The sequence below is a fragment of the Phalacrocorax carbo genome, chromosome 3, assembly GCF_963921805.1.
Source record: "Phalacrocorax carbo chromosome 3, bPhaCar2.1, whole genome shotgun sequence".
Lineage (NCBI taxonomy): Eukaryota > Metazoa > Chordata > Aves > Suliformes > Phalacrocoracidae > Phalacrocorax > Phalacrocorax carbo.
The window spans coordinates 11143612-11171347 of record NC_087515.1 but is presented as its reverse complement, the minus strand read 5'-3'; the positions used below and the strand labels follow the sequence as shown (position 1 = coordinate 11171347).

The following is a 27736-nucleotide window of genomic DNA, read 5'->3' as shown; positions in this document are numbered from 1 at the left end:
ACCAAACAACCTTCCTTTAAAGTATGTGTAAATTGTCTTTACTCTATCTTGAATGGTTGACCTTATCTGTAAGACAGAGAGATCTTTCTGGAGTTCATGGAGTTTTAAATAAAGTGTTAAAATTAAATGTGGTACAGTAATACACATACAGTGAGGTCATCAATAGAAATGTTGTGGATAGTTACTGGGTGACAAAGACACACTGGGTAAGCTGCTCTACAGGTATTAAATGCCCAGTCATCCATCAGTTTGTTCACTACTCTGATTTATGGAATCTATTCTTCATGTAAATGGTCATTCACTGCTTTCAAAAATAAAGATTTTGCTGTAGAGTCACGCTACAAAAGTACTGAAAATGAGAATGTGTGGTGGGAGTAGTTCAGTACAGTGTACCAAGCTTATGTCTCAGGTTCGATACCCTACTCTATACACGAGGTTTGTGATGCGGTTAACAAGTCTGATGACTGTGGAAGTTAGCGATCTTGTCAGGAGCCCTTTATAGGGAAAGGCACAGGAAAGATGTTCAGTGAAGGAGCCTTGGGCATGGGCAAGCTGTGTTAAAAGCTAAAGGAGACTTGATGGTTGAGGGTTTAGAAGAGGCTTGGCTGTTCCCAAAACAAGACGACAAGGCTGCCAAAGGAAAAGAGAGAAAAAGAAGAGAAAAGTGTATGTGCTCCAGACTGGAGCCAAAACAGGGCATTCCTGTACTCAGTAACCCACTAATCTCTCCATTTATTGCTTCTCTCTTGGGGAGAAGATAGCCTTTTTCAATGGCTGTTTTCTGTTATAAATATTTCTCCACATGAAACTGGCTTAAAATGTTATGGTTTGTGTGTTGTATAATGTTGTATGACATACTGTATGAAATTACTTGATCTATATTCTATCATGTAGGAATAAAAAATGTGGTATGGTTATATTTAATCTGTCTGGGCTCGTATTTTTAAATGTTAAGGCAATCTGCATAACTGCACGCATTCATTTTAAAACTCTTATGTCATGGTGGAAATACTTCTGCTACACAGTAGTGTTCGTGCTGTCAGTGTACTTCCGTGCACAGCAAAATTTCCCTCTTGGCTCATCTCTATTCATAAAAAAATGTTATGGAGAAGTTAATACTCTGAAGTTTTAAAGAATCTACTGTATCATGCCTCAGAACAGCAATGAAAAAAAGGTACGTATTTTGCAAAACTTACTTGCACAGTTAGCATTATTTGTACTTTATAGCAACATCTAAAAATCAACATTTACATGGGTAAACTGTCCAGGCCTTCTGCTGTATTGTAGCTAAATAACTCTCTGTTCCAAAGTGGGCTTCATTCTTACCTTTGTTCTGGAAGACCACTGTTCAAAAGACTGGTAGCATGTAGAAATTCATAACTTTGAGTTTCCTTTTCATGTAATTATTATCTTTTAACATAAATTTAAATTTATACAAAAAAATTGCAAGAGTAATCCAGGTTCTTTCTGAAGGGTAGGGATTTTTATCTCAAAACCATGGCCTAAACACCAAAGCAGTGGTCATTCAGCTTTAGGATGGGATCTAGAGCAGGCCTGGGAGAGGTAAAATGCACACGTGGCAAAGCTGCTCAGAAAAGTCGAAGTAGGAGCTCAGCCACAAACGTGCCCCACCCTGTTGCCCATCCATAGCAGATCTGGATGAGAGCAGATGTGGTGATTCAAGGCTAAGGATGGCAGTTGATGGTAGCACCAACAAAGTAAGGGCTAGAACTGAGCAATATACCTTCTTATATGAAGGTACAACTCTTATCAGCTGTTCGTCTGATAAGGGACAATGTAAAGAACTGCCCTAAATATCAAGGACTGTGATAAGATATGTCACAGTTTTTGCCAAAAAACGTCTGCGGAAAGCCAGTAAGCAGTTTGCAGACCCCTTTCTAGGAACTGGTCTTTCATGTGAGTTGCAGTTGCTCGTCCTGTGAGAGTCTTAAGAAAAAGCAGAGGGAGTGAACCAAGAAAGAACATTACTTGATGTACCACCATGAGCAAAGAAAGAAAGAAGATACAGCTCCAAGGAAGAGCATGAAGTTCTTTTCATTACAAAAGCTTACAGTGCCATGATGTGCATCTGCAAGGTGACTCCAGGAAAGACCTCCATTTTTCTGGGAGAGAAACTGTCACCTAGCAGAGGCTTTCTTCTGCACTCTACCAAGATACATCTGGTCCAACACAAAATACAAACTGGAGTGATACAAAAATCCTCAGAACGGATGCCATGAAAGCCAAGAGCTATCTAAGCCATATTTCAGAGAAATCACAAATTAACAATCAAATGGTGAGGTCCTATTGTGCTACTTTGCAAAATCAGATGGAGCCATGACATTTTGGTTTTGCTCAAGGCAAGTAAATGCCATTTTAGATTTTGATGCCTGCCTCAGTTTGTGGTTTTCCTGTGCCTCACAAAAGAGTATTGACAGATTTCTTTTCATGGCTGCCTCCTGTACCAATTTACAAGATGCCCTTTAGGCTGCAGAGATTAATGGACGTATCATAGATCAGCAGGTAGTTTCCTGCGGCTTTATGCACAGTACACCATTGCATGTCTTAACATGTAATTTTCAATGTTTATAGGGAGTTTACTTTGAAACAGCTGTTAGAGTTCTAACAGTTGCTTCAAAGGTGTGTATCTTGCATGTAGCCCATCCACATGAGCAATCAGCCTCCACAGACACCACTTTGGTTATGTGTAGGTAGACAGAACCCAGAAGTGGAAAAAATAGAAAATTATGAATAAAAAGATGGTGAGAGGAGGTTAAAAGGGAAAAAGGCAACTTGGTGGAATAAAGAGTAATGAAAGAAAAAAATGTAGGGGTAAGGACAGAGAAACTAGGAAAGAAAGATTCAAAAACTAGAAGAGGAAAACAGAGAATAAAAGAGGAGCAAGCGGGAGAAAAAGTAATTTCTTCTTACTGTTAGAAATACAACTTGTGAGACACACCAGAGGTTCTGCCTCAGACACAGTTGGTGCATGTAATGGGAAACCAATAGTAAATATAATGCCAAAGGGTTTTAGACGACAAAGGGGTGTAACCTGGGGCGCAGGATGATATAGTAGTCCAGGACTTATAGATCGGTTACCCTGGCAGCTCTGCTGCACTTGCACAACAACTTGCTGGAGCTCTTCCCCATGTGCTGGCTATTATTTCTGAGCTAGAACTGTGAACCTTGTCTCACTGCACAGAAATTGTCTACTGGAAACTGTGGGCCAAGTATTCAGAGTCTTTCTTTAGCTCAGTGGGATGCAACTAACATTTGATAGAAAAAACAGTACTAGATAGAGTCCACATGTATGTCTTTTGCTCATTTCCCCTCCTCCACTCATCCGTAAATCAAAGTGCTAATTGCCTCCACACAATTGGCCAAGACAGAAGTGTGGTTGCTCACTGTTTCGTAATTTTAGACTGTGACAAGATGTTTATTCATGTGCTTTAGGCATGATAGTGCAGTTATAGCTCTTCCTCTGTGCCTACTGCCCCCAGTAAATGAGGTGAAAAGTAAACATTTATCAGATCGTTTTGGAAGATTCCTGTCAGAAGTGTGCTGCACCTATAGGATGTCTACCCATGGCCTGAAAGCAAAGGAGGTTGGATGTGAAATGTCTGTGCCTCCAGTCATGACTGTGCAAGTACCATGGTAAGGTCTGGACTGATCAGGTCACTGTCAAGTAACTCCACAGGATTTCCTGTGCAGCTTCCAGGGGCTGGTTGGTTTGTTTTCTTTTTTCCTTTTTTTTTTTTTTTCTTGTTGGCTCATGGCCATATTCTTCAGTGTCACACTCAGTCACTGCACTTGTGGTCTGGCCCAGAGAGGTGGCCTTTGTTCCATGGCTCTCCTCTCAAGAGCTGGAGCACCCGTGATTGGAGAAAATGTTGTCCTTCCAATAAAGCCATCATGTAGTTTTATGTTGTAGCCACTCAGTGGGAGAAAAAAACCCAGCTAATTCTGTGGGAACTGGGCTCCTGTTCACCATGCATTATATTTTCAGTTTGGGAACTCTTTGTTTCTGTTTTTGCTCAAGAGCTTTGCTCAGCAGGTCCCTGAATGTATTGCACTTTAGCTTAAATGAATTGTTCATCCCTTATCTTGCCTATAGAAAGACATCCTTGTCATGTCAAGACATGAATCTCCAATGACCTAATCTGGAAACACAATCCAAAACCTCAAACTCAGGAAATTTGATGCAAAATGCCAATTGGAGAGTCTTTTATCCTCCTGTCTCTCACATCTCTAAACAAGATCCGAATGGCTGGGCCACATAACTATAGCTAGGTAAAATTTTGCAAAACCTCAGAATCTTTTAGAATAACAGCATACAATTACAAAATAGTGGATTGTGATCACAAATAATCTTGAGCCAAAATCTGGCCATTGAGCAGTGTAGGAAGAAAGCAACATCTGAACAAAAAGTGTGACAAAAATCTTTTAATCCAAAGTACTATGCATTCTGAGAGATGTTCTTGAAATTTGATCTTGATTCTGTGATGCTGACATTAACATTGTTTTATAGCTTGTAGAAGCATTGTGTTCCATGCGCTAGCAAAAGGCAATATAACTCTGGCAGTCTATGCATTAAAATCAGCACCATTGCAGCAGTTTACATCAGTGGAAAATGCCTTGAGATGTTCTGTTGTCTGTAGCATACATGTTGGATTTGGCCATTGAAGACAGTAGCTCACATACTAAACTAGCTACTGATATGTATTTCATGTAAAGCATGAAATCTTGAAAATTGCTCTACGTTATATAAACTGAAATATTTGTTTCATGGATCTATTTCCTCCTCAGGCAATCTTCTCTTAAATATTTTTACCCCCTGCCTCTTCTGCCAAGGTACAAATGTACTCATTAATCAGGTGTTCAGCAAACATGGTGTTGCTTGAAAAATGCTTGCTCAGTGAACACCCTACTTTCAATTACAGAGAGTTCAAGCATGCCTTGGTCTTTTGAACTATTGCACAGTTTTCCATGCCATGAAGAGGCATAGTGGTGTTACCTTAAAAAAAAAAAAAATCTCTCCTTTATATTCAGCCAGCATTTCAGGCAGCACTTTAGAGCCTGGGAGAGATTATTGCTCATGATTGGTGTTCATAAAGTTCATAGCGGGTCTCCTTTTTTCTGTAAAAAATGGTATTTCCCCCCTCCCCTTTCTTCCAGGTTTTTTTATTTTGTAGGAAACTCTGGAGCAATTTACTTGCCTTTGGGTCATGCAAGAAATTTTCTAGCCAGCTGAGCAACGGGATGGAAGTTAAGTGTTCTCCAGTTCAGACAGATGGTCTTGTTTAGCTGTCACGTTTTAACTGTGAGCTTACCAAGGATTCATAATTCTATTCAGAGCTAGTGCTAATATTTTGAACTTCTACAGAATCTTCCTGTTGAACTCTCAAAACGCTTCACAAACATGATTGAATTTAGCCTCATATCAGCTCCACTGAGTAGATCACTATTCTCATCTTCAAGGTGGGTAAAGCGGGACGTTAGGAGTAAGGCCAGATATCTAAATGAGATATCTGACATCAGGCAATGAAGTTCCTGTTCAGACATGCTGGTAACGATTTATGCATAAGGATCTCACTAAATTTGTAAATGCTACTTCAACTTTTATTGTTGCAATTATTATTGATGATAAGTATCCAAAAAGCAAGGAAAACCGAAATGGCAGCTGGTAAAGCACAGGCGTGACAGATTTTGAACAGTGACAACACTGTGGCTGAAAGCAAAAATTTGTAGGAGATGTGAGTCTGGAAGGCAGCTGAGTGGTGAAAAATGAGGGGATGAGCCATCCAGACATTGGCAGGACACTGAGATTAGTATCACTATGTTCAACAGCTACCCAACCAAATCGTAAGCCTGTACACATTGAGCTGCATCAGGTGTCTGCTGTTGGGATGACAGTGAAGCAGGACCTTTCTGGTTTTGGAGATGGTGGGGGGGAAAGGAGAGATCCTTGATCTCATTTTTTTTCCATAACCCCCGTACTGCTAATAACATGAAACTCTGTTGGTAAACACAGTGCCATAGTGGTTGTTTCTGCAAACAAGATGATGTTTGCTCAGGGTACAACAATGTCACAAGATATCACAAAGCAAAAAGGACCATATTAATAAATGATGCAGAGTAAATCCCTTTTTTTGTTTGCTTATCATCACTATTAGTTATGGACATGGTACACTCTGCTTCCAAAGTAAAAGTGGAAAGCTCAAAGAGACTCCTCACGTCAGAGGAGACACTGAACAATTGAAGAATAAGAATCATAGTACTTTAGAAGGGCAACTAGAGGGCTATCACCTCAAAGATATAGGGCAAATTCTGGAAAGAATAAAAAATCAGAGGAGTGGAAGATGCTGTAAAAAATATATAGATAGATTCACTAAAAATGGATCGTGCAATACTATAAGACGATATAATCTAAATGAAGTAAAATACTGCAGAGCTATGCTTCAATGAAGAATGTAATGGAGTATTACAGAGTTACTATCATTTTGGTGAGTCATTTGCACAAAAATGATAAGGTGGATAAGAAACTGAGTAAGAAAGGCAAATTTGGGGAGATATCAAAAAAAGAGGGAGATTCCTATGAGTCTTTTCACAGTCTTCCACTTGTTCTAAGCTAGAAGCTTATTGTTTGGAAATAGCAGAGAAGATTTGGTGATCACAGGATGACTGTAACATGCCAAATGATGTAGTCATGGAAGAGGAAAATATGAACCTGGGCTTCACTATCTTTTGCTTTTTGATAAAAAATCAACTGCGCCTAGAGGCACTGGGTTAACGGTTCAACTAATGTCTGTGTGAGACAGAACATCTTTTTGTTTGTTCTGAACCCACCAGTTGTTGGTCTTATCAGATATCTTCTGGTTTATGAGAGACAGTGACCATTCCTTGTTTGCCTTTTCCATGCAGCCCGTGATTTCATAGATTTGTTGCCAAGTCCTTCCACAGTCATTTCTTTTGCAGGCTTATCTTGGTGCATTTATTTACTCATTCATTGCACTTCCAACTGTCCTCATCACACCTTCCTACTGAACTCTTCTGATAAGACAAAATCAGAATTGCATGCAATAGCAAAGATGTAGGGCCATGATGTATTTTTACAGCACTCCTCTGTTTTCTTTTCCTAAAATTATCCTAATATTTGTTTTGCTTCACAGAGCTAATGTTTTCACAGAAATAGCCATTGTGACTCCAAGATCTATTTCCCAAATTATACAGGTTACTTCAGAACCCATCACTGTATATAGAAATGCCTACTAAAACACTGATCTATGTGCAGGGGAAAAAAAAACCATAACTCTTGTTTTTTCCCAGAAGTAACATAAATCCAGACATTGATTCTTTCCTGACCCACAGCTGTCATGACAACAATGACTGTGTCTCTCCAGATTTCAGCCATCCTCTCTGAAATTGGTATTTGTAATCATCTCTCTAAAGAGCGAGAGTCATTGCACTGCACCTGACAGTTTCTCTGGAGAATGATCTGGAGATACGACAGAGAAGGAAACAAGTTTGATACTATAGCTTAAACAAGTGCTCTAACTCACATCTCATCAGTCTTCTGTATTACAACGGATTTCTGAGGTGATCTAAGGTACTGGTGAGTGGAGAGAAGACATTTTGCACCTAAGTTGTCAATACTACCAGCTGTGTCCTTCCTTGTGCGGTTTGTGCTTGCACGCGCACACGCACACTTGCCTCTCTGAAGTTTGTTGACGCTAGTAGCAGTTAGATGTGTGTGGCTCCGATACTGGGGCAATCACATCAGGGCAAAGGGAATCAATTAGAGGAAAGTTGCCTGCAACTCGGTCCACCAGTTTTTCATTTTCCTGTCACACTCTGGTTCTGTGGCTGAAGAAGTGACAGCATGCAAACCTGTACATGTGTTATCTGCACTAAGAAAACTTGTATCGCTTGTGTCTGCAGCCAGTCTTATAGTTGTATCCTCAGCTGTATGAGATACTGAGGGTGGCCCATTTTTTTTAACATCAACAGCTAGTCATAGGTTCACTGCTGAAGGTGAAGGTAACACCAAGGTCTTTGTCACAAATTACAGTGTCTCTAGTGTACATTTTCCTTCCATATTTTACTTCTCTTCCCATGCATGTTCTCTTTAACTAGCTTTACCATTCTTCTTTTGCTGTCTTTCCTACACTTCTTGTGTTTTCTGGCATTCTTCCAATGTACTCTATATGGCTTTTAAAATCTTTTTATAAATCCTTTGAACTAAACTGTTGACGTTAATCTCTTACTCTTCTGGTTATGCAAGGACTGAAATGATATGTTCTTATCTGCAGCAACAGTCCATCCTACCATCTTTATGTAAAAATGGTGACCTCATGTCAAAAAAACCTAAGACCTACAAGTTGTTTTGAAGATCAACCAGGAGACAGGGACAATCTATATAAAATCTTTTCCTACTTCCATCCCAGATTGAGCACTCTGTCTTTCCTTAACATCTCTTAACACCAGAAGACAGAACATTTGGACAGTTCAAACAGACAGTGTCAGCATTTTAAGTTAGACAGATCGAGAGCCAAGATGAAAATTGCCGTTTATACCACTTTGTCATTTTATTAAAGTTATCATTCAAATCTTGGCAGAGCCAACATCTGGCACAATATCTATTTTAATGTGACATAAATTATCACCATAAGGAATACGGCAGAATGATCAGCAACCAGAGGGAAATTATTTCTGAGATGGATAGCTAACATTTCTTGAGAATTCAGTCGATTAGGAAGTGTAATTGCTTATTTGATCACATCAGTTAAATTACTGAAACAAATAGTAATGGAACAGTATGAGATGCAGATGTGAAGAAAAATCTTTTGAGCCATAATTTCAGACATGTAAATCCTGAATTGTTTCCAGAGGCAGTTATTTCACAGGACATTTCTTATGTGAGGACAGAATGAAAAAAAACCCAGAAAAATAAATTGGCAGTCTGGCACAAAAGTTTCTAAACTAAGGTTACTGTCTCTACATTTCATTTGCAAAATACAGCAAGCCTTTTAAGCCTATAAAACTACATTTACTTTGATTTGGCTTGCATAGCCAGACAGATAGACAAGACAGCATAGACACAAGGACCAGGCTCTGCATGAACCAAAAACGATCCTAAAGTCACAATGGGATCTAGGTTCAACTCTCAGCTTTCCCAGAGATTTTCTGCTGTATCACTGAACAAACCACTTCATCAACCAAATCATTCACTTCAATATTTGGGATACGGAGAGTTTTGCCAAAATGGCAATAATACAGAGAGACCACATGTAAATTAGACTGCAAAAACATACAGCCAGGATATATTATAAGAGTATGGAAGTTTCATATGAACTCTGATCAGAGGTGGTAGGTCTGCACATCTCTACTGATATCAGACCCCAGCTGGCTCATAAAATTATGCTGACTTTCAGCTGTTATTTGGTTAAACCAGAAGAAGAGTAAATCTCTTAAGGGTAATAGTTTTATGAAATAGTAACTGAAATTAACTTTTCCTGCTTTAGTTTGTAAGAGATTTTCCAGCATAAAGCTTCTACTAATAATAATGTCTTCTCTTCACTGGCAAAGCTTTTTTAAAGCTTTAGGGATGTGCACTAGCAGTTATCTCCAGGAACACCTCCCTGCTAGTGCTGAGGAGCCAATCCCAAAATCCAAGTGAGAGGTGTCAAATCTGGGAAGAAATAGAAAAGGGTGATGCCAGCATTAAACTGTTCACTGATGGTTTGATCTTCTCAGTGAGACACTGTGATGGGGAGATAAAATGAACAATAAATATTTCAGGGCAGCTGGAGTATGTCAGGTCTGCCACAGGTTAAGGATTTAGCCTGCTACTCCAAAAATGACATGGCTGCTGCCAGAAGCGTAAGGGGAGTTGTAAGGTACTGAACTGATTTAAACTTACCTGGTCATCCATGATAAATAGGGAGTTGTTAAGAGAAAAAAAGAAAGGGAGAGAAAAAGAGAGAAGGAGAAGTCAGAAAGAATAACAGGTTAACACCATTATTATTCCAAGAAAAAACGCATTATTAACATGAAAGCCAGGGCACTATTCTTTTGGAAGGCTTCCACAGGGAACCCTGAAAATTATACAGAGATTAATATAGATATATTGCCCTTAGAAATTATACAGTTCCAACTAGACTTCTAATACTTAACATGCAAACCAGAGTAATTTAGTATTGATAACACATTCCCACTTCCTCCAGAAATAACCCTCTAATCTTGTTCCATCCAAGGCAAAACTCTTGCATAGGCCTAGTGCTTATTAAAAAACACTAATATTGAGCAAATTATATATAAAGCTGCTTAAGATTATTTTCTATAAATAGAGTATTGCTAAGCACTATTCAGCTTCAAATTGCTGGGTTTGGAGCAGGGATTGCTAGGTGAAATTTAGTGTACAGACAGGACAGTTGCAGCACAGTCCCTCTGGCATTAAGATCTGTGAGCTCCTAAATGACCACGGTTTACTTGTCTTACCCTCCTGACGTATGACTTCTTTGACTATTCATAAAATAAGTAGCTCCTCACTGGAAATGTTGATAGTTACCAAATGTTTCATACCTTTTAACACAAATAAAAATTTGTCCTTACATTTGTCCTAAAAATGTGTCTCATAATTCCCATATTTAGAACACATTGATGATCCCAGCCAAGCAGTGGCAATAATATAATGCGAATTAGATGACCATGACTGAGTAATAAAAACATGTAACTGGGCAACATAAAAATAATTCCTAGGCTGCAGTTCAGTGAACAGCTTTAATGAATATACTGGAAAACTGAGCAGTTCAGAAATCAAGAATAAGTCAGAGAAAGAAAAGAAGGTTGAACTTACTGGGTGCTATATTTATGGTGAACATTTCCACAGCTGTAGAGAGTATGCTTCTGTTGCGAGGCTGACGCTGTCCCCTTTTGCATTCTGCTCACCACCCTTCCTGATGTCCAGGAGCCTCTTCTTAATTCCTTCTCTGTTGCTGCAGCTCCTAAAACTGCTTTCTGTCTTTTATGCTGTCATATTTCCTTGCACTAAAAGGTACTGCAAACCAATTTACAGCTATGTATAGCATCACTTTTTACATGCCACCATATTAAAGAGCCTTGTAGCATTTTCATTTTAAACCCTTATTTCAGATTTTATAAATCCTGCCTGCTTATAATTACATCAGGCTGAAGACAACAGTGTAAATGTTAAACCCACAACCTGATTTACAGGGAACGGTAGGCGTCTATTTATTTTAAAATATGAGGCATCACAAAAGGCAGTGATTTTGCATAGTCTCTTTTTTAATACTAGGCTTTAATTCACAAGAGAACACAAATGCTCTGATTATTTACCTAGTAACGGGAGATAAGTTGAGTCGAATTAATGGAACTACAGTATTAAGAAATAGAAGGAACTGGCTAAAATTTTTCAAGGGCTGTCTTTTTTACATTGTCCTTTACATGAGAACACAAGGAATTGCTTGAAGAGATTAACAGCCAATATATAGAACAAAGGAAAATATTTTTCTCTTTATAAAGTATATGATCAGTGGCTGCTCTGGGGGTTAATCAAGGCAAATCTTGTGGCTGAATTACAAATAGGAGCTATTGATCTCATGGTGTATTAGAAGCAGCCATTGCTTTACAGAGTGTGGGTTGGCTGCTGGGTCACACACTGCTTGGATGACAGTAACAGTGGGGTATCACAGGGGTTTGCATGGGACTCATCCTGTTTAACATCAACGACATGGAGGAGGCAACAAAATGCACTTCTGTGAGATTTGCAGGTGAGGCCACACTGGGGAGACCGGTCAATACGCAGGAGGGCAGGCTGGAGAGACAGGCCTGCATGGATGCTGTTGGTCATAGATGGGAGCAAAGCTGTGCTGTGTCATATAAGTAGAGGATGTGATACAAAATGTACAGATCTTTCTCAGCCTCCTCCAGTTCTCTTGTTTACAGCACAGCCTTACTTGTTAGTTGTTGTATTCTGTTTAATCTCTCTTTGCAAGTGGACTACTGGGCATTGACCAGTGCCAAGGGCCAGGAAACATCACTCCACAGAACTACTTTTATTTCAGCTTTCAGTATGTTACTGTTCCCTTTCCTGTCCCTCAGGCCTTGGTAAATCTCATAAAATCCTTTTCAGATTGAAATCCTACTCTTCCCAAGCTGCAACGTGTTTTACAGCATGTACTTCTCTATAGTTGTCTTAGTCTGTTGTTGACAGTCTTTAGGTATCTGTTCATTGGCTGGTAAACATCTTCCTTATTCTTAAAATTTTCCATTTTGTTTTGTTCAGAGCAATGCGTGGGGATAATAAATTGTACCTGACACTGCATCTTAGTTCTTTCTCCCATGCCAGTTTTTCATAATACTGAATCCTAGGGATGCATGGAAGAAGCCAGCAGCATTTTTCCCACTTACGTGTCTCGCAGAAGAGCTGCAAGCTGCCTGGATTTCTCTAATAAACTCACTCAATGGATATGCTTCCACAAAAGGTGTTCCAATAGTTTAATAGATTTATTCCAGAATATGATAATAAACAGTTGTTTCAAATGTCAGTTTTAAGGCTTGCAAAATGTAACTATGTACATGCATAAGATCAGAGCATAAATCAGCTCAGTAAAACAGCTTTGTAAATATTTATGAGCACAGGGCTCTTTGTTTCACACTTACTCCTTCTGTGTCCTCATCTTAAATTTTCACTTGCTTTAGTTTATAGCTGGTATTCTGGGCTGAGTACTTGACATTGCTAAATTGCCACCTGTTTTCTCTGGTATTGTGTATACCACAATCCTAAATCTTTATTGACTGCAGGTGAATGTATGATCTATAGAAAAAACCTGTTTGTATGGAGGGGAAGATTCTGAGTTCTGATGGACCCATGTGAAGTTTAGCAGGCACCACGGTGCTGACCTAAAGCATAGCCTGGGTTTGTCCATGTGAGCTGCCATCCCTGCAGTGGCTGCAGGCGAGGCAAGGCCCAAGTTACCTGTTTGCGTTGGTATTTTTGATGGGCTGGTTATTCAGGAGGGAGAGGAAAAGGAGAGACATTAAAAAGATGGTTGAAACGATAAAAGGTAACATTGTGGAATGAAGGAGATGTGAAGAGGCTGTGAAGGAGCAGTAGGAAAAGAATCACAGCTGTCACGCTATAGCAGAGACACGTCTAATGGGGACTGCACGGATGAGTTATCATCTCACGCAACAACCTTTGCCTCCCTGGCTCCTCTCCTGTGGCCATGGCCAGGCATCCTGGTATTTCGGTGGCCCAGAGAGGGACTGGCTTTGCAGCAGTCACAGGTGAGGGCAGAAGTACACAAACATACAAGCTTCATTTTCTTTGCAATTTTACAAAGTTGTGCATGTGCTCACCATCCCCATTTTTGCTGTGTTAGCACTGCAATTTCTATCACTCTTCACTAATTCACACCAAAATCTCTGACTTAGTTGCATTTTATTCCTATTTAACTAGCAGCAGATAGCACATGTTAATTGATACAATAATAAAAAACAAAAATCTAAAAATAAACATACTGATGATTTTACAGCATTTATTTAACTAGATCCTTGAAGTTTCTGAGTGGTCAGTTTGGACTGAGATAAGTGCTATCATTTTTCTTCTCCCTTGTCTGCTGGGTGTCCAGCCTGTTGAACTGCAGCCCACAAGGGGTCTGAACAGGTGGTGCTCGTGGCAATTCAAGGTGGATTATTCTTATTGAGGAGTTGGTTTCTGCTGCTTCGTTAGAGGCTCCGGTAGATGAAAAGCTGTTGCTCCTGAGATCCTGCCAAGCATGCTTCCCATGTGTTTCTGCGTGTCTTCACTGAAACTCCATGGGATCAGCAGAAAAGGGGTTTTGGGGTGTGAAAACATTTTCCATGATGTTTGTACATCTTCATTTGAGATTTTTAAGGACAGCCAGATACACTGCCATTTAAACAGTTACCTGTATTTAATCATGTTTACATTTTTATTAGTGAAAAATAACAGAGAAAGATAACTCATTCATTTGCATGCAGACTTATCAGAAGATGCCTATACGTTGTACAAATTTACAGCTTGTAATGTCTTAGCATGCGTTTAATCATACCCATGCAGATTTAAGTGTCTTTCTGACTGCAGTGGTATCATTCATTAGTAAGTCCCCTGAAGTCTAATGATCATAGGTTTGGCATCAATACAAAAAAAAAAACAAACCCAAAAATTCTTCAAAAAGTAGAGTTTGGGAAGCTTATCAGCTCATCTTCTTGCAGTTGTGATAAATTTTGTATTTTTTTAGACACTCCTCAATCTCACCACTGGTGTACTTGAGGAAATAAAATGCTGTTTGATCGAATAGGACCTTTGTCTTCAGTTCATCGGCCTTAAGGCTTTTAGTCTTTCATTTGTGTAGTTAGTCAAAAAAAGATCTAAGATCTTTTGCAGGTGACTTAATTTCCAGGGGTGTCCCTTCACCTCATGTTTCCTGCTGGCCAGTTCCAGGCAAGTCACGTCCACTGTTTTCTGCAGCCTCCAGGTTGCTCTCCCGAGGTGCCATGCTCTCCATATCTAGGACACATGGGTGGGGTGGGATCCAGGTGTTGTGAGCCAAGGGCCAGCAGGCTTTGGAAATGCAGAGTGGTCACCATGAAAGCATGGACATTTCAAGAGCATCTTGGGAGGAATTAATGATGATGTTGGTCTCCATCTACTTCCTAGAAAAAAAGAGAGCATAGTTCTGTTTTTATTAACTCCAGGTAGATTGATGGAAAACCTCTGCTTCTCTGAAATTAATTAAGAACAAGAGTGTATCATCACACTAGCAGATACCTTGTCTAGATGCAGAAGCCGAGTCTGAGATATTTCCTTGAATATGCAGTACTAGTTCTTTCTGCAACAGGAAGCAGCAAACAAATCCTCTGAAATTGTGGCCTCGGTGTTACATATCTGCTTTCCCTGCAGCCCCTCTCCTTAATCCTGGAGGATCCAGGACTGGGTTCCCTGATGAAGCTTGCTCTTAAAATTGTAACCCTCCAGAGACCTGGGATTGTGAACGACCTCTGTTTGCAACACTAAGTACAGTAAATGCTATTGTATTATCCAACAGTAGCGAATTAAATAATCCCACTCTCGTCACTTTCTAACAGGATAATGTTAAAGGCATTCCTCTGAGATGGAGAGTAATAATTTGCTAATTCCCCTCAGTATTTCATGCTTCTCAGAAGTGCAGCTAATTTTCTCTGAGTACCTTATTAACATTCACAATGACTTTGCAGTCCCACCCTAATAGCTCTCTGCAGAGGCAGTGACTGTGAAGGTGAGAGCTGACAGTGACACATTTTCCTTCTTTTTCTCTGCAGACTGTATTATCCTGGTTTCCATCCACTGAGGGCTGTCCAGCTGATGCGAGTGGGCAAACTGCAGTACAGTCAAGATATGTTTCCTCAAGCGCTGGAGACCTTGAAACAGGCCAGTATTGTGAACTGTTTCTTCTCTGTTCCCCTCCCTCGCTTCCCCCGAACCTGCTGTGTGTCCCCCGCTTCTGCTCTGACTGTATCTCATACCTTTGGATACTCCTCACTGCTTCTTCCATCAGTGGCGTTTCCCGAGGCTGCAGCTGAATGTGGTGATGGGTCACTGTTGCTCAGCGTTTCAGGCACTGACTTCCTCCAGTATCAGTCACTGCTAATTACAGTTGAAAATAGCTCAGAGGTGCCTGGATCAAAAATTACTATTAGATCTGAAGAGATAAAAATATCTCAGTGCTTCATACTCTCCTTCTTACCATAACAAAGTGAATCTGGAAGCACTGAAAGTGCAAGAACAGGAGAGAGCTGCAGTTTCTGCCACCCTTATTCCCTGTCAGGGATCTATGATTTCAAATTGGAAAACTCTGCCTTTAATGCTTGTATTTTGATGTGAGCCACACTCAAATCAACAGTCATCTTCTTGATCCCTCCTATTTCTATATCATTCATCATCTTTCTCTTCTTTGATCTGGTTTTGCAGCTGGTGCTTTGCTGGTTACATTTCAGCTTTAAGCCATCCCTCTTGTACCTGAGCTGACTTTTATATTAATTTCCTCTTACCCTGTCCAGCCATTACATTGCTTTAGTATCATCTTAAATACATTGAAGAATCCCCTTCCATGAGCAACATGTCGTCAGGACGTAGCTCACTCACTTCCCATCTCAATCCCTCAATTGCTGCCACGGTGTTTTTGTCCCCCTGCAAGATGTACTGCCTCCAGTTCCCCTCAAAGAGGTCTTACACTTATTCCCCTGTATTATTGATTGTCCTGTAGTCAGCTTGGCCTGAAGACAGTACATGCTCCGTGTGGTGCCCCCTCTCGTCTCTTGGCCGACCCCCAGTGCCTGACACAGCCTCCTCATTGCCTCTGCTGAGTGCTGCAGAAAGCCACCGGGCCCAAGCTGCTTGCCTGCTGCTGCTGGGCAGGAGCGGGCCCCAGTGCTGGCACCAGCATTGGAAAGAAGTGCAGAAGTTGGCTGTATGTCCCCTTTGTTTAACATCCATACTATATGAAGAGCTAGTCTTGTGACAAAGAGTTAGGACAGCTTCTTGGGATAGAAGGGGATGGATGTCTGCACTGGGGGAGAGAAGTGGTTTTTACTCCTGCCTGGATCCCCTATAAAGTTAATATCAGTCATGACTCTCTAGATAACTTACTGTTTTGCACTTACTTTTTTCAACCCCCATATATATTTGTTTTTAACATCTGATTAATTATGCAAGCTTAAGAACTGATAATTTCCACATGTTGAAATAATAATTAGTATTTAATACGATGCCAGTCTTACTAAGTCCTGGTACCTTAATTCTTCACTTGATATATTTAACTTAAATTATGGCCAATTCTGATCATTGGAAAGCAAATAGAAGAGTACTCAATTCTATTTTCCATGCATTATTCAGAAGTAAGTCATCTATCTGTCATGGGCCAGGTAATCTGCTCTGCTGTTTCCCCCATAGTATTTGTAATTTCCCAACATGCACACATTCCTTTTTAGCACATGGAGTGAGACCCCAGTCAGAGGAGCTTCTATTTTCATTGACACTGCTGCAATATATCATGTATGTGTATATATATTCTTCTAATTGCATTTCTAATATGATGCTGCATTAAATTAAAGTGGAGTGGATTCCCTTAGAGACACCCAAATGCTGCTCATCAGTGAAGGTGGAAGTTGTGATGCAGTTTCGTATGTTTTTAGTGACGAAGTTGCCCACTGCAAAAGCCAGACTGCTACTGTATTGTCATTTGAATACTGAGCAATGCCTAACACAGAAGCCTTTTTTCAGGCTGTGATCTCCTCTTTACCTGAAAAGGGAGAATAAGGTGCTGTTTACTGTCCTGTGCCATACCTCAGTGCGTCTCTGGCCGTGGTCTCCAAGCCATTAGTGGTCCACAAGGACACAGTAAGAGCTTTACAGCTGAGGTGCAGAACCCTTTACAAACTAATCATCTTGTGGTTTTGCCTAGTCTCTGTTCAGCCTCCCCCTTTTCACCCACATGTGTGAGACAGGGAGATACTGAACTCCCACTCTCTGGGAGCACAGCTGAGAGGAGGAAAACCTTCGTCACCCTGTTTCTCCATGCAACTTGTAAGCATAAGACACGATGCTTCTTTGGATGAGATCTGAAACTGACTCCCTTCATTGGTGTCCATATTGGAACAAATTAGAACAAGATATAATTCCCAGTTTGTTGCGAGTTTGTGATTCCTAATATAACTCAGATAATGTCCTAGAGTTATATGAGAACACAGTTTGGCCCTTTGTGATTAGATGTGTCAACAGAGCATGCCACATGCTCAGAGCAGAAACTCGATTACCTTCTCTGCTTCATTACTCTTCTTAATACACTCTGACACTGAATAGCACCCTGTTGGAGCCCTCGTCAGACTAATTTCAGTGTGGCATTAAGGAGAAGGATGTGGAAGGTGCAGAGGAATTGAGAGTTGAGTGAAATTCGCCTCACTCATATAAATCCTGTTTAATCAGGCACAGCCTCAGAGCTGCTGGGGATTGACAGCCTCTGCAACAGATGCACAGTCTGTTAAGACCAGTAGATCTTCATACACAGCTCTGCAGCCCAGCCCTTACTGCTGCTCTCTGTGCCACCCGAAAATGAATCACTGCCATAAGCACCTTCCTCCTAGTGCCCTTTGGGTTTAGCTGTCTGCCCTCTATCCCCAAAGAAGGCTTGAGTAATGTTGAGGGCTTTATGTTACCCATTAAAATGAAATCACCCCCTATAAGTATATTATGCCCTGCAGAATCTAGTTTGCCAGGTTTTGGAAATAGAATTGTTACAGAGAGGCAATACTCCACTTCTGGAATAAAACCTGAACATAGTCCTTTATTGTAAAACCAACATATTATTTTTAAATTTATATACATATATATATGAAAAATGTAATGGTGGAAGGACAAATGAAATTATAGATCAGGAAAACCTTTGTCAGCAAAAGACCGGAGATGGAGCCCAGTCTGACAAATGTAATTTAAAGAGCCTGGAATGACTGTAAAAGGTGTTAATAACAAAAGCTGCAACAAGCTGTCTTGTGAAGAGGAAAGCTTCTTGACCAGGAAGCAGCGCTCCTGCGGGAGGCCAGGAGGGGTCTGCATCTCTGGACCTCATGGGAGCCCCTAGCAAGTGTATAGATTTGACCTGAGGTGCACTCATTAGTATAAATATTTGTTAGGTGTCATTAGTTACCTTCAGAGCACTGTAAGCTCACCTGCTGGGTTGCCTGTATCCTGAGTGGAGCTGGACTTGGTTTGGGAGGACTGGCAGGGTGCAGAGGGGAAGGCTCTGATGAGCCTGATGAGCCAATGATTGCTGCAGGGCATTGTCTCAGCTGCTGCTCCATTCTCTGGGCTGCGGCGGTGGTGGTGGTGGCTCCCTGTACCCATGCACTTTCCTGAGCAGGGCAGCGGTGCCCAGCCGCTGGGCGATGGCTGGTGGGGACGGGAGCAGGCAGGCAGGAGGATGCACACATGTATGACACCAACTAGCCAGTTTCCCCTGCAGACCCTGCACGTCGCTGGCACGGTCACAGGAGCACCTGTGCCCCCCCATGAGCTGATGGGCATGGCTGTTTTGCCTCATGAGGCCTGCAATAGGTATCATTTCCCTTCTTACTGTAATCTCTGGCGTAGAGGCAAAAAGCAGAGGAACTGGGGTTCAATCCCTCCCAGATTTCACAGCAACACTGAAGAAATCCCCCTTCTCTAGGTGTTTGCTTCAGATGCTGAATTTCTTACCCGCTGTGGTTGATAGTAACTGTGATAGTTTTTGGTTTTCTTATGCCTGCTTTAACAAGTGTCCCCTTCAATCAAGAGAGATGGAAAACCACAGATACTGCCTCTGAAATGCTAGCCATCACTTCCTGACATTTTGGCATGTGGCCACTTGCTTTCTGGTTTCCCTGTGATGGAGCGGTGCCGTCCTGCATCTGCTCACAGTTCCCCGCAGCTGCGATGATGGGTGTCCCGTCCCACCCCCATGCAAATCAGACACAAATGACTGTGCTGCTTTTCATTTGCATTCATGGAGCAACAGTCATACCACTAACCTAACGGGATCTAGATTCTTCAGGGAGACAGTATGTGGTTGATGACACTGTGGCCTGTGTTGCTGTCTTGCGATTACTATAGTTTTTCATAATTAGATTTGTTCTTCTAGCTGAGAGGAAGACCACACCGACCACAAGACTCTGCTCAGCCTTGACTCTGGCCTCTGCAATTTAGGAGAGCAGGGGAGTGTCCAGGGAGCCTGCATGTTCCCAGTAAAACAGTTCCTTGCTTTGGAAGTGAAATTATCCCCAGCTTTGCACTGACCTTTGCAAAAACATCTACATAACTTAATGTCGGTTTAATTTGGGGATTACAGGAGTCATTGCTATTCTAACTTGGATGCAGCTGGTTCTGACTCGTACTGCAGCGTGTGAGACCGTACATTGCATGAGAATGATTTTCTCCCTGAGGAAACAAAAAGATAAAGCCTGGGTGCATTTATCAGCCATTCTGAGGAAAGAAAGGAAATGGAAAGGAAATGTTGGAGGTGAGAGAGAAGTCAGCAATGGTAGTGTTATCTCAAGATTAGGTTTGATATTAACGATTTTTGCCTTTTAGCGGAGGTATATCCATATGGAGATCTCTGGCTGGGCATCAGGGTGTCCAGGTCCATCAGTACTAGCCTGACCTCTGTCCTGCAGGTGGGCTGAAGATCAAGGTCAGCTGCCCCCGGACCGTGACGCAGATGTATCCCAATGCACAGTTCTTGGCACAGGTCATTCACAACAAATCAGTTTTCTGGGCCAGGGCATGCAAACACTGTGCACCAGTTCTGTCTGGATCCACAGCCAGTCCTCCTGGCCATTTCACTCTAGGGTGATACTGTCCCTTCCTAGTTAGCCTGGCTGCAGCTACGTGTTGCTGCACTGCAACACGCGTGGGATCCCACCTGCAGCTATCCTGCTCTGCACCGTCCAGGGATTCCTATACCATGCAAGTGTTCATCTTTCTCCATCCCACTGTCTCTGCCAGGAAGGGACTAGGTCTTATCCTTGCTTTTTACCCTATGTTTTCAATTATTTATTTTTTTTAAAAAAAGTTCTTGTACAGCTTACTACCTCACACTCCACTATGTTGAAATGCTTTTATGATCTATTCTTTACAGCGTTTATGCAATATATTGAACTAGGAAAAGCAGAACAATAAGAACAATTCAGGTAGTCTTCTCAGGGAGTACAATTATCACCTACTTGCAAACATTTTGGAAAACTATGACCAGCTTTGTATTTCTGCTAAAATAGAAATATGCAAAAATTGAGGATGTCTTACTTCGTTTCACATTTCTTGGTCATTTCTAATAGTGATGAAAACATTTCCATTGTTCTGTATTATTCTGAGAATTTTATAATTTGGTAGTAGGGCATTGTGGTAGCTCAGAACACATTTGACTCTTTTAGAGCTCCTTGCACACTCTGATTTGTTTTGACTGCTATTTCAACTCGATCTTTCAAATTTTTGCTGCCTCCTTCTCCCTTTAAGTATTAGCTAATTTGAAGCAAAACTAAACTGTACCAGAATTTCCATATGCTTGCCAGTCTCTAGAATTTGGAAGTAGGCTTGCATTCATTACCCCAAAGAATATATTTATTTTTATTTTTATCTTTCCAATTTAAATGAGGCCCCTTCCTCAACATTTGTTTCCAAAAAGATCCTTTTTCTGCAATCCAAAGCTGATTTATCTGAATTTTGTCAGCTGAGTGGACCAGGAACCCACTGAAACACCGCCTGCATTTAGTTATTGGCAATTCTTCAGTTTGGGATGAGGAAAAATCTCTGATGTCTTTTCTCCTACCAGTACACTTCTAGCTCCCTTGTTCTTTCTTCAGAAGTGCTGAATCTATTTCCATCTGGTACCTCTTTCCTTGCAGGAGAAATTTAATAGAAGGAAGAAGCAGAAGTGTCATATGAAAAGTGAGGATCTAAACATGAGCTGGGCAAAGAGCATTTCAGACATATCTGTGGCACAGAATCAGCAACACTACAGGCAATATCAGCAAGTGTAAATTGGCCTAGCAATAGAAGATGACTGACATACGGAGAAAATAATCCCTGGGAAAGCAGCAAGGACCCATTCCCCTGCATGCCTTTTTAGAGTGAAACTATTAATGTACTCATTTGTTTGATGCTATGCATCGTTCCATCTGATACAGTTAAGGCACTCTGTTCCATTGGTTAAGTATTAAACCATTTCTATTTACAGGACACTGAGGCTACTAAAAACATGAACGTCACTGCTGTCTTTTAAATAACGTGTCAAAACCTTGGGTGCTGTAGTTGTCCAATATTAAAATGGCCCTCATGCCTCAGTGCAAATATATCTTCCTCTACTATTCCAAACATCCATCTGTGCAACATATGAGTGGGCTTTATCACCTAAGAATAATGTGTCGGTGCCTCTTCCTTTGTCAGGGACAAATCATTATACACTTTGGGATACTTCACTCCTATTTCTATTACGCCATGCATTCAAGTCCCCAGCTACCAACCACTTGAGGACCAGTACATATATCCCAGCCCCACTGCAGTGACCAGCCCCTTCATATAGTCTGAGCAATGACTAATGTCCCTGTTCTCTCTTCAAGGCCTATAATATTATGAAGGTGACCCATGGGACAGACCACAGCCTGGTGCAAGCCTTGATGGAGATAAAGGAAGAGTGTGAGGCCATCATGAGAACACAGTGAAGAAAACCTCCAGTCTGGAAAACAAAATATTCAGGGAGAAAGGAAATAAAATGTTTTATATCGCATTGGGAAGCTTCTTGATAATTTTGGTGTCTTTTCATTAGGTCTGACTTGCTTTACAAAAATGTTTAGCATTTATTAGTTTTGCGGTATGGTCTGAATTGAGCTGGTGTTTGGAGGAATATCCACAATTTTCAGAGGATCTTTTTTCCTACCAGACAATCTAATTGACAGGACCTAATTATCAATTTACATCACCTAATTTAATTGATAATAAGTATTGGGAAATGCATAGAGTCTTCATCAGTTACAAAGTGATAGAATTCCACTTGTATCCAGTCATTTTTTTTATACTAGTTTATAGCAGCAATTAAGGATCTCGTGTCAGACATATTATAAGTAGAGAGAATACATTTTTTTCCCTTTGCCTTGCCCTTAAGTGTGGTTTCCAAAAGCCTGATTTAGTGCTCTTTGACATCAAATAAGTTTACCAATGTTCTAAATGAGATTTTCTTCCCTCCCAATATATCTGCAGGGCTCTGTTCCTCTTCTTCTTGCATTTCATATGTCATAATATTGAATATTAAAATGGATTGAATAAAAAATTTAATCAAAAGTGTATCTATGTGGAAATTGCTTACTCTGTTCCCCTCCATTTTGACTGTTTCAAGAGTTTCTCACTTCATATGAGTTTTAAAAAGAGAGAGATTTGGACCTGTGAGCTTGGCGGTGTGGTTTCTAGATCTTTCTGAGTCTGTGGGGTTTGGATTTCACTTCCCCAGACAGTGATCCCTGGGGGCGAGAAGGACGTCCCGGAAAGTATGAACGCCCCATTTCCCCACACTCATCAGCGAGAGAGTTGTTCTTGCCAAAGCTGCTGACTTCCGTTTTTAACACAGAAACAAATGTTAACAAAAGCCAAATACTTATGAGGAACATTGAAACCTAAATAATTTAAGGCCTTTGAAAGTATCACTTCAGGTGTGTCACTCCTCGCTAACAGTTTATTGCTGCTACTCCAGCCATGACTGTTATTTCATTAATCCATCGTTGTAAAGTCAGGCTTTTTTCACACCAGTAACTTGACACCATTAATTATTATGAGACGAGAACACATTTAAAAAGAAAATGAACACTCTGGGCGTAATTTACAGCCACAGCACATGAACGCCAACGCTGAGGAAGATATCTCCTTTCAAGGCGTTTGAATGTGTTCCAGCGCGTGGAGCGTTCACTTGCCCAGCAGTAATATGCAAGCAATAACCTATGAGATGCAGTGCATTCCAGGAGCACGTAGCATGGCTTGATGCCAGAGGCCAAGTCCTATCAGCCACCCAAGAAGTGCAATAATCCTCACAGAAATTCACTGCTTGGTTGGGTCTTCTTGCTATTATGAAGAGGAAATTATCGGGGGGAAAAGGTCAGACCTTTGCATTTATTGGGATTTCTGACAAAGTAATGGCATCACTCATGGACAAGCAGAAAATGTGAAGGGGTACCCAGCCTTCAAAAGCTTTTCTCTGATTTTAAAAGGGGAAATGCATATTAGAAATTATGTGCTTTTGCATAAAGATGATGCTTTTGTTATCTCATGATTACTTATCTAATACTAAGATCTGCAAATGGAAGGGACTTCAGAATGGAAGGTAAGACGATGCATTAGTTTGTGCAGTGTGTACTGGGAGGTGACACGCCAGCTCTCGTGTATGCAGACACAGCTGTATGTATGAACTGCAGCACTGTTTTCTGGGGCATCTTGTACAAGGGCATGGCAGGGGAAGATGGGCGCTAGGGGTGGGGCAGAGTTACCTGATGTCAGGTGAAGAAGGCCACATTACAGCAAGCTGAAGGCTCTACCTACAATGGTATTTTCTCTCCAGCAGCGGTCTATAGCAGATGCTTAGGGAAAATGTACAAATGAGACAGTTCAACGACTGTCAGATGGGAAATGGAGGAAAAGTGTGTTGGCTGCAGAGCATCACACCGGCAAGCATGCTGCCGTGTGCGTAGGGCTATAGGAGGTTGATCCGCAGCTCACTGAGTGACGCAAGACACCAAATTGGCCCCAGGTTGGTCTGTGGCTCAGGTTTACAGGTCACTGTCCTGAGGGCACCGCCGCATTGCCTGCCCTGCCTGGCCACCTTCTCTGTGCTGGTCTGCGGAGATTCCTTAGTATGGGGTCATAATTCATGCTTTACATTCATTACTGCTGGTGCAAAACTTGCATTTTTTTCAGATTGGTCAAGGAAAGAGTCAAGTTTTCTGGTTGGTTTCAGTCATTTACTGAGCTGTTTCCCTTGGAGGGGCACATGTACTACCACCGCTAGCTGTGCTGCTGATGCTGCAGGGGAGGTTGTTGCGAGTAGATTTTTTTCTCTCACAGTGTTCCCACTCCAGACTGTTTTCTGCGAAGAAGGCTGGCTGGGGACTGTGAAGAGATTTAGCTAAATACATCATTTGAAAGTGTGGTAGCAAGCAAGCATGCCAGCAAGGAAGGAACATTAGATAAGCACTCATTTCAAATAAAGTAATCTTATTTTTTCAGCTCAGACTCAGAGTAGCTGGAGTTGTCTTTGCACAGACATCATGTTTCAGCCTTCAAGAATAATATCTGTCAAATTTTTCAGGTGGTATCAGCTTGCCAAGATAAAGATGCTAAAGTCAGAGAGAGGCAGACTGCACAGTTATCTGTAATGCTGGCAGGCTTGCTGCTTACTGTCAGCAGGTCAGGGACTTTTCCAGTACCTTTTGGAAACTAATGGTAATTTGGGTTGACCACAAAGTTTAGAAATATATTTTGAGTTACTTTTGATTTGGTTTGTCACTATCCCTTAAAATAGTCCAGAAGCAACAATATTAGATTGCACTTAGAGCAAGCATTGCATTGTAGTACGTGTTTGGAAGGAAAGTAGTACCAACACACAGAAAAAACCAAGATTATACACTTTTGTTGAGAATAATTGATACCGGTTGAACAAAACATCTGTCTTTAAAAAAAAGTTCCCTAAACTGTGCTGTTTCTTTAAGCACAGTGTAATTCTCTGTATCCATACCCTCAAGGTATGCTGACCTCATGTTTGAAGTAAAAACTCTGAGCCCTTAGCAAACAGACCTTGCAGTGCATAGCAAAGGTAGTAGAAAGTAAAGACACTTGTGAGAAAATTCAGTGAACGAATTTTTTAGAGCTGTCACCTCCTTGAGTCTATCAACCCGTGTGTGGCGTTGTGCATGGGTTTATGCCAGCAAAACTCTCCCACTGCTCAGCCCTTTCACTGCTTCTCGCTGCAACCCTGTTCTCTGATGGGTAGGTCTTTTTAAGCTAGCTTGTCTTGGACTTTTTTTTTTTTTTTACACAACATATTTATAAAACACAGAGGCTATTTCCACATACAGTCCAAATAGTCCCTGGCCACTGCAAGACAATGATCAGAGTTCTGTTTTTCACAGAGGCTGTGCCAATTATAAGGATTTTTTTTTTTTCCCCTGATTCAGAAGTAAATCTCCTGTGAGACAAGGAGAAGAAGGAAGGTCTTACAGTTATGGATGTAGCATTCTGGCTTGGCTTCTCCCCTGCACCAGAAACTGTGTCTGGCCTTGGGCAAATCAGCCAGGGTCAGACTGACATCCTTAATTGGGCTTTGTCACTGTGGGATGCACGGGATGGAATGGCATCATTGTATTTTCTTGTGATTACAAGCATTGTCTAAGAGTTCCTGCAAAATTGAATTGCCACAAAGGGAAAATGCTGTGAGCTGCCCCTGCCTCATCCTCCACATAGAGAAAGCTTTGGTCCCCACCCAGAGCACTTCAGCAGATTCTAAAGCACAGTCAAAAAATCCCAGGCAAATGCTTTTGGGCATTTCAGAGCACATCCATGTTAGAGCTCCTCTTCCCCCCCACCTTCTTTTTAAATGGCTATTTTCTACTTCCTGTCAAACTACATTTTGCCGTACAAAAGTCCTTTTCTTTTCCATTTCTGATTTTACAAAGTCAGTCGGCCTGAAAATACATTTTAGATGGCTGTTTTGTAAAATGATCGATATAAGAACATAAGTGGGTATTTTTCCTGTCCTAAGCATAAACAGGGTGCCTTACCTGAAAGTCTGTAGTCTGCTGTTCTTGCCATTCAGCACAGTGGTTTCTGTTTATCCCCCAATAGTAATGTGTAAGCCCTGCCTATATGACCCCCATTAGCATTTCATGGGGAAAGTTCAACACTTTTATTTGCTCTGCACTTGTGATCGACATGGACAAATCAATTCTAATTCCATCATTCTTTAGACTTTTTGTAGGTTTTAATAAGGACCTTAGAGATTCCTTCCCCACTCCCCCCCCCAAAAAAAATAAAAAAGAATAACTCAGGCTTAGTAATTAGGCTTCATACAGTCACTGCTCACACAGAGGAATCTAACAAGTTCTTTATAGTTCCCAGGAGACCAATTAACCTTCCTTTAAATATATCTCTATATAACTACAGAGACAGGCATGCACAGAAAGGCACATACACACAAGCTTTTGGGTAGTCTCAGTTGGTCCAGCTCCTTGTTAACCAAACACTGATGGGGCTCACAGCAACCAGGCAGGGCTGAAGCATCCTGCCTGAGTCCTTTTTAACTCCAAAGGTGCCTTGATGAGGACAGAGCACAATCTCTTCTTCCAGCTGACCCCAGGACAGCAGGAAGAGGATGACACAATCTCTTCTTTGCTTAAAGTTCCCCCCCATCTCCTGGGCTTGGGCAGGCAGCACTTGCTGGTCTCCTTAGCTGGAGCTAAGGAGCCTGCTCTCCTGTCTCTGTTTCAGCTAAGGGCTGGCCTAGTGGGGCTGACGAGACTGCAGGAAAGAGCAATGCTTTCTTCCTCCGCCCCTCCAATTCAGCAGCTCTGATTCCCAGTCCCCAGAGCCTCAGAATAGGAAGGTGGCAATTTTACATACCTCTTGGAGGAAAGCTGCACTTTAAATCACAGATGAGTCCTCTTGACAGTTCCACTTGACTTTCAGAGCAGGAGCCAGGAGATGGTAATAGAGAAGGGCATCTGATGAGAAAATTAGCAGAGCTCCACTCCTCCCCTCCTCCAGGCTCTGTGCTCTGCTCTGTGCTGTACTTGCCTGTTTACTTTTAATGAAGCTCCTTTTAATGAAACCTTTTTAGTGTTGCCCTCCTGTTGTAGTAGGTGCCAGGTGTGGCGCTGAGCATCCTGTGATGGAACAGATAGAGGGGAGGTCTGGCCTGATCCTCCCTGTCCCCCCCGCCAAGCTGGGGACACCCAAGCAAGGTGTTGCAAAGTCACGGAGCTGCCATCCCTCCCACTGGCAGCAACATACCGCAGGAGCCCACAGTGAGGATGGAAAAGCCATTGTAGTCTTTGGAGAGAGTTGTAGGCATCACACTGCTGCAGAGAGGAATTGGCCTCCATATATGTAGCGGTAGCCGTACAGCTGAGGGACAGCTGGTGGTCTGGGAAACGG

General features: G+C 41.5%; 1 protein-coding gene across 4 annotated transcripts in view; it reads left to right on the top strand.

Moving 5' to 3' along the window:
* Positions 1–22890, top strand: part of SMYD3 (SET and MYND domain containing 3) — a 424925-nt gene extending 402035 nt beyond the window's left edge. For all 4 annotated transcript variants that reach the window (XM_064445827.1, XM_064445826.1, XM_064445825.1 and 1 more), the window contains 2 exons: positions 15346–15454; positions 22168–22890. In XM_064445827.1, the coding sequence (XP_064301897.1) occupies positions 15346–15454; positions 22168–22269 (211 nt within the window). In that variant the 3' untranslated portion in view covers positions 22270–22890. The remainder of the gene's footprint in view (positions 1–15345; positions 15455–22167) is intronic.
* The last annotated feature ends 4846 nt before the right edge of the window (positions 22891–27736 follow it).